Source organism: Sipha flava, unplaced genomic scaffold (assembly GCF_003268045.1).
Source record: "Sipha flava isolate LNK unplaced genomic scaffold, YSA_version1 128_pilon_pilon, whole genome shotgun sequence".
NCBI lineage: Eukaryota > Metazoa > Arthropoda > Insecta > Hemiptera > Aphididae > Sipha > Sipha flava.
Genome location: NW_020271754.1, coordinates 426,416 through 445,894, shown reverse-complemented (window position 1 = coordinate 445,894; position 19,479 = coordinate 426,416). Strand labels below are relative to the sequence as shown.

Genomic DNA, 19,479 nt, shown 5'->3' with positions numbered 1-19,479 from the left:
GTCAGTTACATTAATTGTTAATTGTCCTCACCTTCTCAGATGTATACAATCCGACCTTAAGCAATTTCTCAATCTATATTGTATTGAAACAGTTGTGAAATATATGTATCGATCGCTCTGCTGTTTCTTCCGATCATATCTTTTATCCCCAAAAAAAAATGTTTTCGACCAATAATCTGCCTTCATTTCATACATTTCAGTCGAGTTCTTGTTTATCAAGATTCCACATTCGACATAATCATCCGAGGAGTTTACATTCTAATAATGTCGAAAAGCGTTCGAGCGTTACTTTATCCATCCTGCATCTCTGTCCAGCGTAAACCTATTTACTTAACATCGACGAATCACCTGCGCAATACTTGTATTGTCGTCCAGTTGTAGTTGTGATGTTTTTGTAGGCGCGCATGTACGTTTTTTCGACAAATATTACTTAACCGTTTCCAGATATCGGGAAGCGAAAGCTCCGGATCATTACAATAACGATATTTGTCGTGGACATCGTATCATGTATGATTACTCAAATCTTGGGGTTGTTACAGTTATGAACTGCTTAAATAATCATGGAGGGCTCTGCCTACCATTTACCAAAGTAAAACAACGGAATAAAAAATACTACAAGTCCGTTTAAACATTGTTGGAAGGCTTTTAAAAAGTTTTCTGCTCACATTGTAATGCTAACTTCAGGGCCATAAACGGTGCGTCGTTGTTGCATACGGTGCCGGCCAATGTGATATTCTACCGCGTAATACCGCGCGACAAGTGATGGTCACGTACAATGTGTACGTCAACATATGAATCATTTTATTCCAAATGTTATTGAAATAAAATTGTTTATAAATTATTTTCGACGTTGAACAACGTGCCAAAAAGTTTTGCGCGCCGCAGAAGTGGTCACGGAAGATTTGGACGAACCTATGTCTTCGGGGTGAAAAGTTACTATAGCGGTAATGGACACGTACGGCACACATCAGTAGGTATTGAACTGTTTCGGGTCGAGAGGAGTGATTGTTGTCCAACAAGATAGGGCTGGCGCAGGGAGGGTCAGCAGTACCAGCACCAGAAACGATCGGTTGCAATAGTCGATAGGAGTTTAACGACACTTTGCCGTGTAATTTATTATGATAATCGACCCTCGATCAATTCGTAAATGTAATTAATTTTCTTCTTTCCGATCATAAACCACCCACAAGTGTTTTCAAATGTTTTTTTTTTTCCTTTAATGGCTCTGTGTACATACGTATATAGGTGCACGCGAGACGAGGGAGGTCGACAACGCGCAAGTCATTTCGGCGAATGCACGCAGTCAAATGTGCAGGTGGTCCGCGCACGGATTTTTGGAAACCGTAATCGAATCCCCATCGCTGCAGTCGCTTACCGACAACAACGCACGGAACGCGTAATAAATAGGAACGCACAACTTGATGTACAACTCCACAAGATAATAATAATGTGTGGGTTTTCGATCCCTTTTTATTTGTCGGTTGCAACGCGGAGAAGACGGTATTTTGAATAACCTAACAATACAATTACGAGTACATACGGTATTCTTACGCATCCGCTCAGCCGCGTAGTATAAATGTACGCGTAACGTGCTTGAATGCACGAAAAATCGTTGTTTTAATCCGAACGCACGTGTGAAACGATTACGCGTTTCACGAGTCGCATAAAGGGGAAACGATTGTTTTCGAATTAAAAAAAAAAAAACACTACACCTCTATAGTACGGATACTCTCGCGAACAGAGCAATAGTACGAGTAACGATGATACTGCTACATTGTTCCTAGTCGCGTCGGATAGATCAAATACTGCTTTTAGACGGTTCTGTCCGTTTCCGCCCGAGTTTCTCGACGTCCGTCCGACCGCAGTTTCACACCGTGGATTCAAACGGTTTCATCTCGAACATTTAAGTCGTTTTGCCGAGGCAAACCGTCGAACTGACCCGTAGCAGTGTGTCACTGCTGCCAGTGGCGTGCAGGCGTGTCATAAACGTTTTACCGTTGTACAAGTATTCTTATCGAACCGATCCCAATAAAATATCTTTGGCCGTCGTATTCACTCGGACAGTGCATAATCTGTGCGATTATCTCGATAAAACGTACGTTATTCGATGTAAAAAAAAAAAAAAACATTAATTCCACTCCTCACGAAATATTTCAATAACCGATTGAACCTATATCCCGTGTTTAACTATCGATGAAAAAAATTTAAAAAAAATAAAAACCATAAACGTTATCACATCGACTTACGACGTACGGCGTTTGTTCGTCTTCAACGACGTTTTTTTTTAGTACACGCAATCATATTCGTTGGTTAGCGTTTGACGAATAAAAAAAAAAAAATGGTTTGGTCGCACGTAACGACACACGTATAGTGATCGTAGACGTAGGCAGAGTGTTAAAAATATTAAAAAAAACAACAGGAAATACCGCTTCAACTCGACCACCACAAGTTAATATTTAACAATGTTAAACGGTATCACGAGATGTATTACGTACATTATATAACATCGTGTTATGTTGACATGTTGTTGGCGCATTTACGGTGTCGTTAAGGACCATGGGATGTTACGATGCTAAGACGTATACTGCAGTGCATTCGATTGGTGGGTAGAAATAACTGCGGCTCGATCGGCCATAAGAATTCGCCGACTAAACCGTTACCGATCGGACGACCGACCGAATGGACTGCACTGGCGAGCAGTCGACGAGTTGACGCAGTTATTCCCGGAGCGTTCACAACTTATCGATAGAATCATCAACGTTATCCGTTAGGCTTTCGACGGAGTACACCGTGATTATTATCATTTTATTTTTCCTGATGTTATTCATTCATTTATTTATTTATGTATTTCGTACGGACTGTTGATTCCAATTAAAATCGCATTGTAACATCAATGTACAATAAACTATTTAAATACTATGTTAACATTTCCTTTAAACTCGTATCAACTGTTTACGAATGGATCTGAATTATACTTATTTTTGCTAATTTCAGTGTCCGATTAATTGGCGAGTTCGACATTAAGTTGGTAGGAGTTAGAAATTTGTAAGACCAGTCCTTAAATTACGATTAGTTACCTTAAAATTAATCATTGAAAACGGTTCAGAACTATCAATAAGGATATTTTACTCGTTTCCGGAATCCTGTTACAGTCGGTCCGTAACAGCTCAGGTATCGAATGCACCCTGTCTGCGGATTGATGGATGGCGCTGCGGCGGAAGGAGATAATCGCCGCAATATTTAATGCGGCCATGTACCGTGTAGGTACATAGCACACGATTAAACGCGTATTATTCGAAACACCAGTGTATACACTACGGATCGTCGTCCATACGTCTCAGCTGGAGGCGAACCGCGGTTTTGACTTATTTATCGATGGAAGTAATAATAATAATAATAATATCACTCCGGGGCAAGACGGTTACACGTACAAATATATACGCATTATAATATATGTTTGTATTATTTCTCCTGACACCTTATCAACACGCTTCCATCTCTCTCTCTCTCTCTCTCTCTCTCACCACATATATATGGCTGGTGTTGTATATTTTACGAATATTAAAACGAAAAGAAATATTTATATAATACCCGTGTTAATGTACTATGTAATTCTTGTGTTGCTGTTTTGTAAAACACACACAAATCGTCTTCGCGTCTTCGTGAACGCGCACAAAGCCAATATCATCTTTACGAGCGTAATAAAAGAAGAATAATAATAAACAAATAAATTCTTGAGCACGCATATTATACAATAATTTATACCAGCATGGACAGAATTAATAATAGGTGGGCCATTAATATTGTTATTTATTTATTTATTATTATTATTATTTTTATTTTTTTTTTTTTCGTGACTTCTAAACGTATAATGTAAAACGCGACCGGAGGGGTGTTATTATTTATACTACGAATTAAAATAATTGAACTCGCCAGTTAAGGCGGTGGCAATAGGGTGAGAAATAAAATAACACTTGTAACAGTCGTAATAAATATTTTTTTAAAAAAAAAAAAACACACTCGTACACGCGCGCGCGCTAAGTCTATCACTATAACGAGGTTAAACGCATCTGTAGCACGGCCAACGATCTGTATAATAAAAATATAAATCACTGAAATATATACTCGAATATTTGACTCGTATTCCTTCAGAGTGTAATAACGTTGTAACTCACAGCCAACTCGTGAACGTCGATAAAAGTGACAAATCGGTTTTAATTTGAAAATATTTTATGCTTTACGCATGGGGTTCAACTGTAATGGGTACGTATTGCGATGAATAATTATACGCGGATCTAATGACGAACAAACACGTTATTATTTACAAATAGCGATCGGAAAAAATAAATATACAACGGTTTACGTCTAACCTCGCCAAATTCGCGCACCTACAAAACAAATTAATTTTTATTACAGAATCTTCTTTTGTGCGCGTATAAAGAAAAAATATATATCCATACACATCGGTACATTCCGAGAAAAAATTGATTACGAAATTATTGTACACCTGAACAAAAAAAAAAAAAAAAAACCTTATTGGGCACACCGACCAGTTTTGAATTTTGGAAAACCACGGGGAGCAAAACGAAATCCGGCAATATAAAAACCGTAAAACCTCAAGATGAAGTTATTAAAAACGTTCCGTCCGGACAGGTCGTATAAACCGTGATTTTTTATTATATTACACACTTAACGTCGAATTAGCAGATACACGTACAACATAATTTCAGAAGAATGTTTGTATAATACCGTAAGTATTATACCATTATTGTACCGCTCTTACCCGCTTTTTCGGACCGCGGGTCGAAAACGTTGCACATAAAAATGTAAACGTTCATTGCGTTCCGCACAGATCTATTTACAAGCGGACCGATAATGTAGCCGAGTTATGCGTACACTTCGGGGTGCACGTAGGACGGTCGGACGCGTTTGTTTAACCGTCGCAATCGATAATCATAAGAATGACGTTTCACCTGCGAACACATAAATCCGTGGTGATCTGCATCATAGTGGTACTACTCCGTGCGTTCTCTGAAAAGAATTTTTACCGGGAGTCAAAAAAATTTTTTTTATCAAAATACTCTGTGTACCGAATGATGGTGTACTTCTCGTTCGGTCTACGTAATTTTATCCAGCCTTTCGATTTACTATCGACTGGGCGACATATTTCTCTACGGGTTTAAGAAAAAATGCACTTGGTACTGCTTGTGTTATTGCAGATCTGTTTACGGTTGCGCGACGCGACAGAGCAGAGACGAAATGTTCGTACAGACGCACGTCTCGACGGTTGATTCGATGTGTTCACCGCTCAGCTGCTGAGAACCTGCCGAGAACTTACAATGATTGTTTTCGGTGGAGAAAAGCCATTGTCAATAATGGTAGAGTGATAGCGAGCGGTACAAGACGCGATATGGTTGCTGCGCACTTGGCAGTCGGTATTTCAACCGGATGACTTTGACTTAAATTTTACGCACTATGGTCGAGAGGCGATTTCGACCGAACGCTGCGGACGCGCGAACGCGAGGAAGTGTTAGAGAACGGTCGAACTTTGCGCGACGGTCATAGCGGTGTTGCCTGAGAGACGAGTGGACGCGGGCAATGAAGTTGACCGGTTACTGCTGGAGGTCCGAGGTAGGTTTTAGTTTTAGTCTTGTGTTGTTTCTGATTATCTTTTCGATCACAAACTTTTATATGTATCTGTCCGTAGTGTTTGTGATATTTTTCATTTCGTAGTGATTGTTATTCGTATTCATTTTCATCGCTGGTCTCGGCCACAGGTTGGCGACGCTCGAGGAGTAGATATTCGTCACGCAACGCTCCAACAAATTCACATATGGGAGACGTTACAGATGGTCACTTCGTACGCCGTCAATCACAATTTTTCCGCCCGACGACGTCGTGCGTGAGCACCGCACACGGGTGAACACTTCGAGACGGGAAAACAAAGTTAAGTAAAGTTGAACCAAGTCCGCGCGGTTAACGCGAGTCTTCTGCAGCCCATCGCCCCTGTGCTCGCGCGCCGTACGTTGTTCGCAGCACGCGGACGGACGTCGTCAACTATACGCTTATCTATTGACTTGTCGCGCACCATGCGGGGCGGGTGAACACGTATGCAGTGGTTAAAATAAATACATTTTCGTACCGCACGCTTAACGGTTTTGTCATAATCCCCTTTCGAACGTTCACAGTGATGAGTAACTTTTTGTTTAACCCCCGTTCAGACGGAGACGGTTTAACAGAGTTTTGAGACATTCCGTCGTCCGGAATCGAAATGTTAACTGTCGCGTGTGATCGTGATCGCGCGAGTTTTTGCCACGAGATGGACGGATGACGACAACGTTTTATTTTAGCTTAAATTACCGAATCGCATCATTCGTAAACGCGGCCCTAAAATCTAAGGCTAAAAGTAAAAAGTTTTTATTTCAACTGGTGTTGATCAAATTAAATGTAATTTTATTCTAAAATGTTTAGTAAAAAATAAATGATCTTTCGCAATAGAAGAAATAAAATATAAATGTTCTAAATTTTCGCGCAAAAACTTATTATGTTACTATAACACATACAATTCTCTACAGAAGTACAAATAAATAACTGAAGCCATCAGGGAAAAATATATGAGATTTGAGGAAAATATATTCATCGACACTAATATACTTAATATTAATTAAAAAAATTAATTTTAGATTTGTTTAATTATTTATACATTATAATTTGTTAAATATACCTACTCGTTTTGTTGAGATAGGGCTCATAAGTACTGTAGGCCCCCCTGAATACAGGTCTGCGCACGCCTGTGGTAATGCGAGAAGCTAAAACTGTCTATATGAATGGATTTTACCCATGATTTTATGAAGGAGGGAGTTCTTTATTCATTTTTAAAATTAGACTACTTTCCTCTAAAAATCCAACCAAAATATTACCCTTAATTTTACACCCGGTTTTTGGTTATTTTTTAAATTATTGTTAGCTTTATTGAGTGTACATGCCTAATTAATTTCAATTAAAGTTTAGTTAAGATAATTATTAAAATATTAATAATAATAATAACTTCTTTAAAGAAAAAATTACTAGGATATGATAGTGTTTATTATGTGTGTATGAACATGTTGAAAGGTTAGTTCTCACTTATCTTTTTACTAAATATTGAATATCAGGAGCTTCGTCAATGAATTTTTTACATAGGTTGAAGTCAAAACTTTGGAAATTTTACTTTTAATCCACTCGATTTTCTCTTTCAACAAAACTTGTAATTTTAAATAAGTACCAACCTTAATATTATGTTTCATATTTTTCATGCTTTTAAGCATTGAATAAATAAACCATAGAGTTGATGGTATAATTTCTGTAGATAATTTATTAAAATATGTAAGAAACACATTTTCCGACAAAGATTTAGTTTTCTTTATTTTTCTCAATTTCAAAAGTTTTTCACTAGCCATTATATACCTTTCTAGTGATTTTTCAGGCAATAGTTAAGTGAAACAGTATTTGCTGTTTTATCCTTGTATGGTGAAGTTAATGGTTCACTACAACTACTGTACTGATTGTCATCTTTCGTATTTATGCTTGTTGCGCGCTTCGCAGTCAAACCATCTCTGGTTCGATTGTACGACGTACTCGCGTCGTTTGCAATAAAAAAGAACACTTAAGAACACTTCGGTACAGGTATCACAAAAATGTTATACCTTGAGAGTCATGATTTAATTTCGTTTACCGTTTACCTTTGTGTTTATCATTTCGATTTCTTTATTGTATAGCATTTACGAGTGCAACGAGAACTTTGAATGGCTGATGAAAGTAATTCAACAGCGGACGATCCTATATGTAAGGGAACAGGTTTTTGGAATTTTTCAAGATTTTTGTGAAAGATGGAATGCTCTGCAAACATATTCAATGCCTATATTAATACAAAAAAACAGTAAGTTATGATATATATTGAAATAATAGTCTTGAAAAATTCTTCCGATCTTGTCAAACATTTCCGTTCTTTCTTAAAATAACAATTATATACCGTCACTAGGGTGCCTGTTATTTATATATGGACAATTTTTGTTCTTTAAAATTTCCACCTCGGAATATTTTTCTATGGGTCTAAAAATAAGATCTATACAATTTGAGCTTTATATAATATAATTAACAGGGCACGTTTTAAGCTTAAAGTTTAGAGAAAATTTACAAATTTTTAGTTTTTTAGATATTATTTTTAGATTATTATTATTTTTTAGATATTAAGTTTTGGTTTTTTTAAAAAGTTATAAGAAACATTTTATAGAATTTGCTATTTACTAAAATAAGTGGTTCTTATATATTTTTCGTACAGTCAATATTTTTTTTTGTAAAAACTAAAAAAAAACTATATGAAAGTAACATTTTGTGAAAAATGCCCGTTTTTAAGTTTTTTGAAATTATCTCTCTAAATATTAATGATATAAAAAAATCGTTAATAATAAAAATTAATACAATTTGTTTTTACTAAAATATATGTAATCATACATTTTTGCGTTGAGCTAACTAATTTTTATTTAATTGAGATAAAATATAAAAATAATTAATTTTTCTCAAAAACAAATATGATAAAAATACTTTTATCTTCTTGTATTTAAATATTCATAGGAGAGGACAAATCACTTTTTGTTGTTTCAGGATGCCTAGATATATAGTCCTTGACCGTTTGAAACAGTATAAGTAAAACTTTGGTTTATTTTGAAGTACAATATATTTTTAGAATGTTTAAATAACTCACTTGTAATAAAAATTGTTTTTGAATTTCGTCGCTCGTAATACTGTTATTATAATCTTCTACAAGTTTTACATCTCTTTCAGCTGAATCGTTGAAAATTCTTAGTTGTTCAACGATAGTTTTTCCTTTTTGGTAAGCACTTGAGTTTAACCATTGAGACGGATGAATGTGTAAAAAGTTTTCAATTTTAAAACGCTGAAATATATTTGCTGATTTTTGATATAACAGTGATATTAAAATTTCTTTGTCTGGTTTGCTTAAAAAATTTGTTATTTCACCAATTTTTAAGTTCAATTTTTTCGTGTGAACTTCAAACTCTTCGATATTGATTTGCTCATTTATATTTCTTGCCATTATTAGTTTTGTATTAACATATATATTTTCATCAAATAATGCAAATGCAGCACACTCTTCGGTTGAATAGTAAAGATGGTTAATAAATTTACTAATAGCTATTTCAGATACATTTTTGTGTATTTCTTCATATTTTTTTAATTCTCTTAGAAACTTGATGTCGTTTAATGGGGCAGATGCGGCCACAACAGCATAAATTCAATATATAACATAAAATTTTATAATAAATGACGTAATTTGAAATAACGACTTTTCTTCTAATTTTGATAATTTAAATTCTGTTGGAAATAGATATAATTTTAAAGTGTATATGACTTTTGCCATTCACCTTGCCATGTGATATGTTTCAGGTTTCCTAAAATGTATTCCACTTAGAGGCACACCACCAAAATAAATGATTGACAAATCCAAAATATAAATATAAATAATATAAAAAGCTAATATTAACGTACTGATCGTTGCTAGGTTAGAACGAAACTATTATAGATATCACTACATGATATCTATCATTGCCGATAGTAAAAAGTTTTTCTAATCTAAAAATAAACTTAGTAGCATTTACTTCTAGGCATATTATTTTTATTATTACTATCATATTAAAATTAAAATAAAACCATCCATAGAATATTGGTTAACTTAAATAAATTAACTTATCCCAGTAATTAAACTATAAGTATAAGTTTTATAATATTATTAAATTTGTTATTGAGAAAAATTAATTATTTTTATATTATTTCTTAATTAAATCAAAATTAGTTAGCTTAACGCAAAAATGTAAAATTACATATATTTTAGTAAAAATAAATTGGATTAATTTTAATAATTTACGATTTTTTTGTATATTTAATATTTAGAGAGATAATTTCAAAAACTTAAAAACGGGCATTTTTCACAAAATGTTACTTTCATATTTTTTTTTAGTTTTTACAAAAAAAATATTGACTGTACGAAAAATTTATGAGAACCACTTATTTTAGTTAATAAAAAATTCTACAAAAAGGTTTCTTATAATTTTTTAGAACAAACCAAAACTTGTGCGGTAATATCTATAATACTAGAAATTTGTAAATTTTCTCTTAACTTTGAGCTTAGAGCGTGCCGTGTCAATCATATTATATAAAGCTCAAATTGTGTAGATCTTATTTTTAGACCCATAGAAAAATATTCCGAGGCGGCTCTTCACGAATTTTAAGACTTCAAAATAATGAGCACCCTAACCGTCACCATAATAACACACCTTCACGAAAACAAATAAATTGATTTTGTGTCACCGTTATTACCTAAGTTATATTGAGTGTTTGTGTAAGAAATGGATAGAAAACCTGGCTATTGTTATAGATAGGTATAAATGAGACTCATTTCTATTGGTATTAATATTAAGTGGGTCCTGATTATATCCAGCTTCCCGGCAGGGAAAATGGACCCAGTACGCGCCTGGATCAACCCCCCCCCTCCCACTCGGAGAGTGCACATAATATTAAAATCGTCGGGTGTCCGCGAAGCCAATATCAGTATTAAAATAAAATTCATTAACATTGTCGCCGCGGGTGATTTCACGTTTCAATTTTTCGTATCAAGTACCAATCAATGTTTTGAAATAAACGTTTATAGGTACGGTATAACCAGTACTCGTGCGCGTACCAGGACGGTCCTGCCTTCCAACAAGTGATTTTTTTTTCATCGAGGATGAAAACCAATTTTACGATATTTTTATAACGTATAAGTGACTGAAGTTCTTCCAAATAAATGATGATTTTTTAACGTACATTTTTCGTAATTCCTTAAACATCTCATTCGTCTGGTCGATTTGTTCACAAAAAACGGAAAATAAATATATTTAAAACCGAAGAAACGCTCAGCGGCTTTCATGTTGTATTTTTCAACGTTGTCTCAATGAACAGATAAAAATATTCGCAACGCACTTTCAAACTTTGTGGTACACTCATCTGTTATAGTCCATAACACTTCACTTTTCGTACGCCGTAGTGTACACAATTATCGGCCCTGCGATACCATCGCGATTAATATCGTGTTATGTACTATAATGTGTACCAATATTTACCCCCTAATTGTGCGTATTTACAGGGGCACATCGTATAATGTCGTCGCTCGAACGATAAAATATATTACACGAAATGGAAGAACATTGTTGCGTCCGTTAAATAATAAGCATTTCGATTTGAATAAATGCTTCAAACGAAACGTTTTTAAACCTTTCATAATTTAATAACATACTATATAATTATTTTAAGTATTCGTGTACTCACGATGTTATACACAAGTACCACAAACACACATACACACACACACACACAAATATGTATATTTGTGTATAAATGTAAAATATTACTGCTATAATATGTGTAAAATAATTTATATTATAAAAAATATAATTGAAACGAAAATTGATTACGATATACTCGTGGGACTGGATCATTTAAACCTCATTGTTCTTTAAGTATCGTAATAAAAAAATAATGAATTGGTCAAGTTATTTATTTTAACCGAGGCTAATCAAGTCATGATTACATAGTGGCTTAAAAATAATTTATTTCATCGGCACAGCGCTATTACGGTGTTGTTTATTTTTAAACCGTAAAATTAAATTAAATTTTAATTCAAATATAAAATCACCGGATGGAACGCTGTTGTATTATGCTAGTATTTGATATGATAGCCGAACAAACGACTTTTACTAAATAAGCACACTGAAATAAAGTTAAATTATATATTGGGCTGCATTAGGTATAACCTAACCTAACCTGCTTAAGTATCGTTTCCGTAGTATTAGTCAAAATAGCCCTTAAAACTAAGTACCGTATTATAATGTGTACCACAAAATTCTAATAAAACCAGCTCTTACGACGATCAATTCATTCGATAACACGTACAGGTACGGTTATTATAATTATACATGAAATGATCAGAATTATTGTACTTAATTTATTTTCTAATTGCAGTCGTCTCATGTTTTAATCATGATCATCGAAACTAATAAAAGAAAGATGTTTTTTTTTTTTTTTAATATAACAACTGTTTTGTAAATAATTATATAGGAAAAATTGATAGAAATTAACGCCAAACATAAACTTTAATTTTTATCATTTTATATTTCAGCTGGTGCAAAAATGTACAATACTTTTAAAACGTCTTGTAGAGTTAAAATAAACTTAATCGCTTTGCACTTCTTCGATAATTATTTAGCTGGTGACCAATTGACTTCGATGCATTCTAATGATAAAACTATGCTGGCACACAGACCTACGTATTAAAAGCAACTAAACACGTCGATTATGATTTCACTGGGCTTATCAATACAACTAACACAATACAACGGAACTTCCATCCATTTTAACAATGTGTGCGCGCAATAATTATTGTTACAAAGATTATTTACACAAACTGTTAAACGTATACTTACAACGTTGTTGTGTACACAATTATATGTCTCGCGTGACCTGCTGCACACGAACGATTTCTCGGTAGGTACTTAAACGTAACTGAATACATTTTCATAACTCGTATCTCGATCGTACATAATCTGTTTGTACATGCTGAATACGAGTATTTATTTATTTCGTTTATCGTATGGCCACTATTGCACTCATTCAACGCGTAACATCAATACGGAAAAATAAATACATATGTGAACACACACATAACAAGTATGACAAGTGGTAAAATCGTCCAATTCGGTTAACCACTCTACGGCATCCCCTGTTAGGTCCATTAATGTCGCGTTTTCTGGGAATTTCCTTTTCGAGCCGTCCCTGATGATGTGATTAACCGTTTGCCGACTCTCGCCGCAGTCACACGCTGGGTTGTCTTTCAGATGCCATCTGCGCATAAGTTATTCGCATCAAACCGACCCCTGTTCTTAGCCTGTTAAGAGTTACCCAATCCTGGCACGCAAGAGAAAAACCCGCTAACGGAACACTGGCATTAGAGATAAGTTCACTATTCCTGAGCCTCTGAAATTAGAGTTCAATAGCGCCTAACCTGTTACCCGTGATGGGCCTATCTATGCTATGATATATTGTTTTAGATAAACCTTTTAGCGTCTCACTCGATAAAACGGTTTTCAACGAAAGTTGACCGGTCGAGGTGTTCAATAAAAATGAATCGCTCCATCGGAACCTATCAAGGAAAACGTAACCGCGTGATGCAATGCACCACGAGATAACAATTCTCGAACCAAACCATAAGCGTTCCTATTTCAAACCAACTTATCATATTGCACCCCTAAATCGCCTACCGCAGCGGGTCTGAGAACTGGCTACGTCCTTCGGTGGACATCCTGACCGCACGGAACAAACCTTTAAGTATCGGTGGTCCGACCGAAAAACGATTTGAACCCGACGTCGTCCGAAAAACGAAAAACCGAAAAACCATTCGAAGGTCTCGTTCCGTGCTGCCGAGAGCCGTCGACGTGCTAGCGAAACACCTCCGTAATCTTGCCTCCGTTTTTTTTTTGTTACAGACTTGAAAGTTGATTTACAACTCCAATCCTCCAATGTGACTGATTACTCGCCTTTTCTTTAAGTCACTCAAAGGTTTCGACTCTCGCGTCACAATTTAATTTGTTCTATATAAGTGTTTCAGGGACGTCCTGCAGTTTTCTCTCCTTCTATCACACGCTCTAATACTATACCATGCAACTCTTCTAGGCTCCTGAGACGCCCGACCATTATCCAGCATCTTGCTCCAATCGCATTTACCAGCGTACGTTTCTATCCCGCAGTTACAAGGGCTTTTCCATTTGCTTTCCGCTCTGTCCGACTCATCCTTTCCGTATGCCTTTAACACCATATCTCGAAGGCTTCTAGTTTTTTCTCTTCGGTATCATTTTCTTACTCATGTTTCACGTCCATACGTTGCAACATTCCGTACTTACATAAGTCTCGTTTTGATATTGAGAGATAACTTTTTTAAAGTGAACAACTTGTTTTTTACCAAAAGTAGTTTTCACCAATGCCATTGCTCCCCCCCCCCTCCGAGCCTTATCTTAATTCCTTAACTTTACTTAGCCTTGGAATAGCGTAGCCAATACGATATCCAACATCCGGAACGGATAGGAACGCACAGAAGAAGAACTTAGCCTTAACTCCCGAGCCCTAGTCATAACATAACACTTTCGGGTGAGGCTCTTTCGACCAAAACGGTTTTAATTTTCTTTCAAATTTAGTGATTCGCAATAATTACCAATTCAAATAAGTGCAATATGTTGTAATAATATATTGCAGTAATATATTGTACTTCATTGTAGTGCGCAGTCGCAACTCGTTGATAAAACGGTAAACACTTTATATTTATTAGCCGATGATTATTAGACGCATTGTGGCCACTTTCGACTTGCGGTCCAGGGCTATAGCTGTTCCTAGCCCACCCGACCCTGAGCACCGGTCACCGGTGGCTTCCGAAATCGTCGTTTGATCGGCGTCAGAAACGTTCCGCAAAGGATTCGTTCTTGGAACGGAAACGGTATTCATCGGTAATAAATGGAAATATTATACGTAGTAACCAGTAGGTGTGCTGAACGTAATTTCGTCTTGAACAATTTCACACAAACATTGTAGTCGAGTGCACGAGGGCAACGAGATTAGAGCATAAACAAATTAAATAGCAATGATTTTCTCAGTCGAGTACGGTGCGATTACAACAGTCGGATATATAGTGCCGGCGATAATCTCGTACGCTTGAACATTGTGTGTTTTATCGGTTTAACGTCGGACGATCCTATTCCGTACAAACACTGCACCCCGAGGCAAAGCAATTTCGCAAACAATATAACAGATGCGCAAAACGTGTTTTCGAATCAATAAACAATTGATACACCGGAACATTTTGTCCGTGTGCATTACGTGTACAACTCCGAGGCCGGGTAGCCGGAACGCAATTACCTTCGGCGGAAACGTTTTGCTACCGTAACGCAATACTTAACATTAAAGCTGTCTACATAAGATGTTATAGCGCCAGAGACGTGCGATAAATTTCGCCATGGACGAGCCATAGAAATACTTAGGTAGAAACACAAACAGACGTACCATCTCGATTCCAAATCGAATTGGATTAACGCTCTTGGTAAATGTATTCAACGCACACGGCGAAGCGTAGCGTATAGTAACGATTACCAGTGACAACATATCAACTGTTTGGGGAACGAAACGATTCGACCGGAGCAAATTAACATTTTTATCTCGGTGTTCACTTTCGAGAATGTGACTGAAATGTAAAAATTCTGCACACCGATATGCGCGGATTGTGCGGGTGAAAAATGAAAGTCCGTTTAGGACTTTGTTTAGGTGCTCGATACGTAATTTGGTTCGTTCATGAATACGTCTCGGTAGTTTATAACCGCTGAACATTTGTTCGCGCGCAGAGTTCAAACACAGGGCGATGCGGATTTACATATGTGTAGAGTGTGCTGTTCGAAATTCGAAAATTGGAATATTAACCGGAGAGTGTTTCGACGACTAATCGTCTCGGGAAACGGTGAACACGAATAAATTACCTGCAGCAAGGACTAATGATAAAAATACAAATAAAAATAACAGAGATAAGCGTGGAATTTATTGTGCACGTACGTCGTTGCGACGACCGAAGGAAAAGCGTGCGGGGACTGAGCTTTACGCGTTATAAATAAAATAAATTACAATTTAAGGAATAGAGTACAGGACAGGCTTAGTTGAGGTTAGTGCGTCGTTGGGGTAACTGCGTTATTTCAATTTATATAATAACAGATAAATATATTGTAACAGACATTAATTAAACATCGAATGAAATATTACCCTGAGCAGGTGTTTATATACTGTAGTATAAATACTTGAAAATATAGGTTTGATTAAAGAAATTTCGTTTTTAATATTAACTTTTGTGATATGACGTCTTAAACTAAAATGTTTATTGACAGTTGAATTTAACGATAAAACGGACAAGGTTAAGTCAGTATTAACTGAAAATAAATTTACTATATATTTCTGTTATGGTTTTAATTAAATCACTCGATCAAATTACTTAATATCAGGACAAGTGCTTCAGTTACATTACATTTAAAAACATATGGGTATAGCCTAGGATATAGTACTATGTTTTATTTATAATTTTTATGTTCATGAAAATTAAATTATTTTGTTAAATAGCTTTATGAATTTCATCAAGAAAATCTTTTTTACATAATTATAAACTAATTTTAGTAAATACCCTATCAAATTCTCATACATTTTAGGGTATAAAAAAAATATGTGGGTGATAAACTTGTTTTATAAGGGTAAATAAACTGTTTAGTAAATAATAATAGTTTTAGTAATCAAAAGTCTGATTATCTTGCAGTTTGTTTGAAAAACTATTTAACTTTTGTTTAATTTAATATTTTTGTATTTGTTTTATAAAGTTACATTAAATTGTTTTGCATGTAAATATTTTGAGACAAGTACTACATTTATTTTTCTTCTGAAAAAATAAAAAAATTCAAAGTTTTTTTTATGTTTTGACGTCCTTAACCCGTAGACTTTCCTATACATTTACTTATAGAAATATATCTAGATAACGCATTTAGTTATGAGTTATGAGGAAAGTGCGTGATTTGATATATTTTTAAAAATTGAATATTAAACCAAATGCATTTTCGATAAAAATATGGATAGCCTATAACTTCAGAAACATATGATACTTAGAGCAAAATCATATACCTAGAAGTAAAACTTGAAAAATAAAATAATTTGAACTTTTTTTTTTTTTTTTTATCAACGCACTTACCCCTCCTAACCGAATATATGGATTTCCTCGAATACATTCAACAAACACAAAGAAAAATAATATTTGATCGACACACCGTTCTGTTGAAGCGCATCCAATTAAGAAGTCGGACGTTCGCGGACGTCGCGAGCAATATTATGAGTCATAATACGTTATCATCCGTGGCATGTTATAAGACAATGTTCAGTGGCGCGTTTTCGGGGGCAATGTGGGTTCCCGGGTCCGGGCCTCCCTCCTCGAAAGCGAAAAAAAAATCGAGTCATGAATCACTCGTTACGAAGGTACAGCGGAAGAGAACAATAATCTATATCGTGCGGTTACGAATAACTCTTAATCCGCATTTAAATCGATAATAATATGATGATTGTTAGTTGGTGCGTCACGTGCGTTTTTTACAATATTGTAAAACACACCGGTACGGTTGGTATTGCAACACTAGGTAGTGTAACACTTTGGTACAGCACGAGAACGGCCGCGATCGAAAAACGTACCTACAACGGGTGGTACGTTTCGGTTTTTTACGATCACCGCCGCCACGAAATCTTTTGTTAACCGAAAATCTCGAACAAGTTTGTTGTTGTTTTTTTTTTTTTTTTTTTTTTCTACTTTTTTTTAATGTTTTGCAATAAAACGAAATCGGTCCCGCCAACAAGACACTGTTACACGCGACCGAACGGGTACGTACAATAATAACGTTAATAACACACACGCACGCACAGAAATGAAACGCCTATGCATACGTACGCGGCGCAGGAATATTTATTCGTTTGCGCGCGCGCACGTACATATAATAATAATAATAATAATAATAATAATTTATTCCGGTATACTGATTAACCCGCGCGCTCCGAACGACTTGCCCGGAGATTATAAGCTATTTATACTGCTGCAGGACCGGCAGGCGCAATAAAACCGTTTTAATATCGCATTAACAGTTTTATAGGGCCATTATTGACGATTATTACGCTACGACCGTGGTAGTATATGTATTACTAGTAGTTGTAGTAGTTATATTTTTTCGGGGGGGGGGGGGGGGGGGAATAATATACTTGCGCATACGACATGCGACGGTGGTGTTCGTCTTCGACTTCGCCGCGCGCCCTTCTGGCCCGTCCGGCGTACATTTCACTTTGAGATCCCCGTAATAAACAGTAACGCGTAACATCGTCGTACAAGCGTACGGCGTGCGTATAACGTATACACGTACATGCATTGTGTACAAACATATTAGCGTTTATTACGATTACATATTTACATATATATATATTTATATATATATATGTGTGCGTATGTGTGTAGAGAAGGAAAAACGACCGAGACCACGTTGTACACACTCGATAACGTTAAACGGACGCGTATTTAGAGGGGGTGGGGAGAACCGTATTTTATGGTATTTCATCGGATTGCAGTAGGATTACCTACAGTACAGTTTGAATTAACGTTGTACACAACTTGTAGATTTTACGTATACTGTCTTCTTGATATAATCGTTTTCGTTTATATACATTTATGCAGGTTCACCTGGACCGCGGTTTGTGCACTTCGCACGTTTTCGGTTTCGCAGCAACGCGGCGGAACTCGGGATGTTCGATCGACCGGACGGGATCGGCACCAACAAGCGACGTCCGCAATCGCACAGCCCTAGAAGTATGTTCAAGGGATCGGGCAGATCGTGCGTTTTCGCGCGAACGTATTCGATTCGATCGATCAATCGCATGCGCTGCAAAGGAACGTAAAACGCACGTATGGTGGACAGACGGCAAAAAGGAATCAAGGAAAATCCTGTAGTGCAATAGAACGGTTGTGTAAAACGTACATATCACGTGGTAGCGGGTGGATCATTGTTTAAACACTACTGCGCTTAGGGTTGTGCTTGCCACGCCACTGATTTGCCAATCAGCGTAGAAAAGTACTCCTCGTGAAGAATTCAAAACGTTATGTTCGCGTACTGTTCCGATGACCATATGATAGCCACGGGAAGGCACGTGCGTATTACGTTTTGACGTTTCCACGGCTTCGGTGTGCAGAGTACGACAGACAAAGTCCGTCGTATACTACTCAGACGATTTTTTTCCTAATCGTCTTTCAACCGAAATTGAAATTGTAGCGCGCGCGCCTAATCTTAGTTACCATTTTACACTTTACGCGCGATCATGACACGAATTATATTACTATCGACACGACAATATTAGGAACTATTACGCGCCAATCGTTTAAGTGATAATTACGAAATGCTAATTATTAATAATTCGATATTAATAGTTCTCTCTAGAGAAGAAACAACAATAATTAAAAATTAGGTACTTGGTAATGGTCGGGAAAAAAAATAAAAACATATATATATTTATATATATATGCGATGATTGTCTGTCCAATTATACTGTGAATTTTTTTTGTCTCAGTTTTTTCGTTGCGCGATAAATTACATACGCTATTTAACCACCATAAGAAATGTTGTGATTATTCTAAAAAAAAAAAAGTTCTGCTCGGACTGAAACGCGCATTATTATAATCACCACGATCGTGGAACGTGTGTGTCTAACGACGCTCACTAAAACACAATAACAGTAATGCAACGGCGAAGGATGAATGAATTAAGTTTCAACGAGCAACGCCATAAATAAAAACAT

At 36.0% G+C, this 19,479-nt stretch overlaps 1 protein-coding gene across 1 annotated transcript; it reads left to right on the top strand.

Moving 5' to 3' along the window:
* Positions 1-560: 560 nt before the first annotated feature.
* On the top strand, positions 561-18,716 carry LOC112694386. Its single transcript, XM_025569837.1, has 3 exons — positions 561-589; positions 7,758-7,918; positions 18,365-18,716. Exons 1-3 carry the CDS (start codon positions 561-563, stop codon positions 18,583-18,585), a joined length of 411 nt encoding a protein of 136 aa, XP_025425622.1. The 3' UTR covers positions 18,586-18,716.
* Positions 18,717-19,479: the final 763 nt, after the last annotated feature.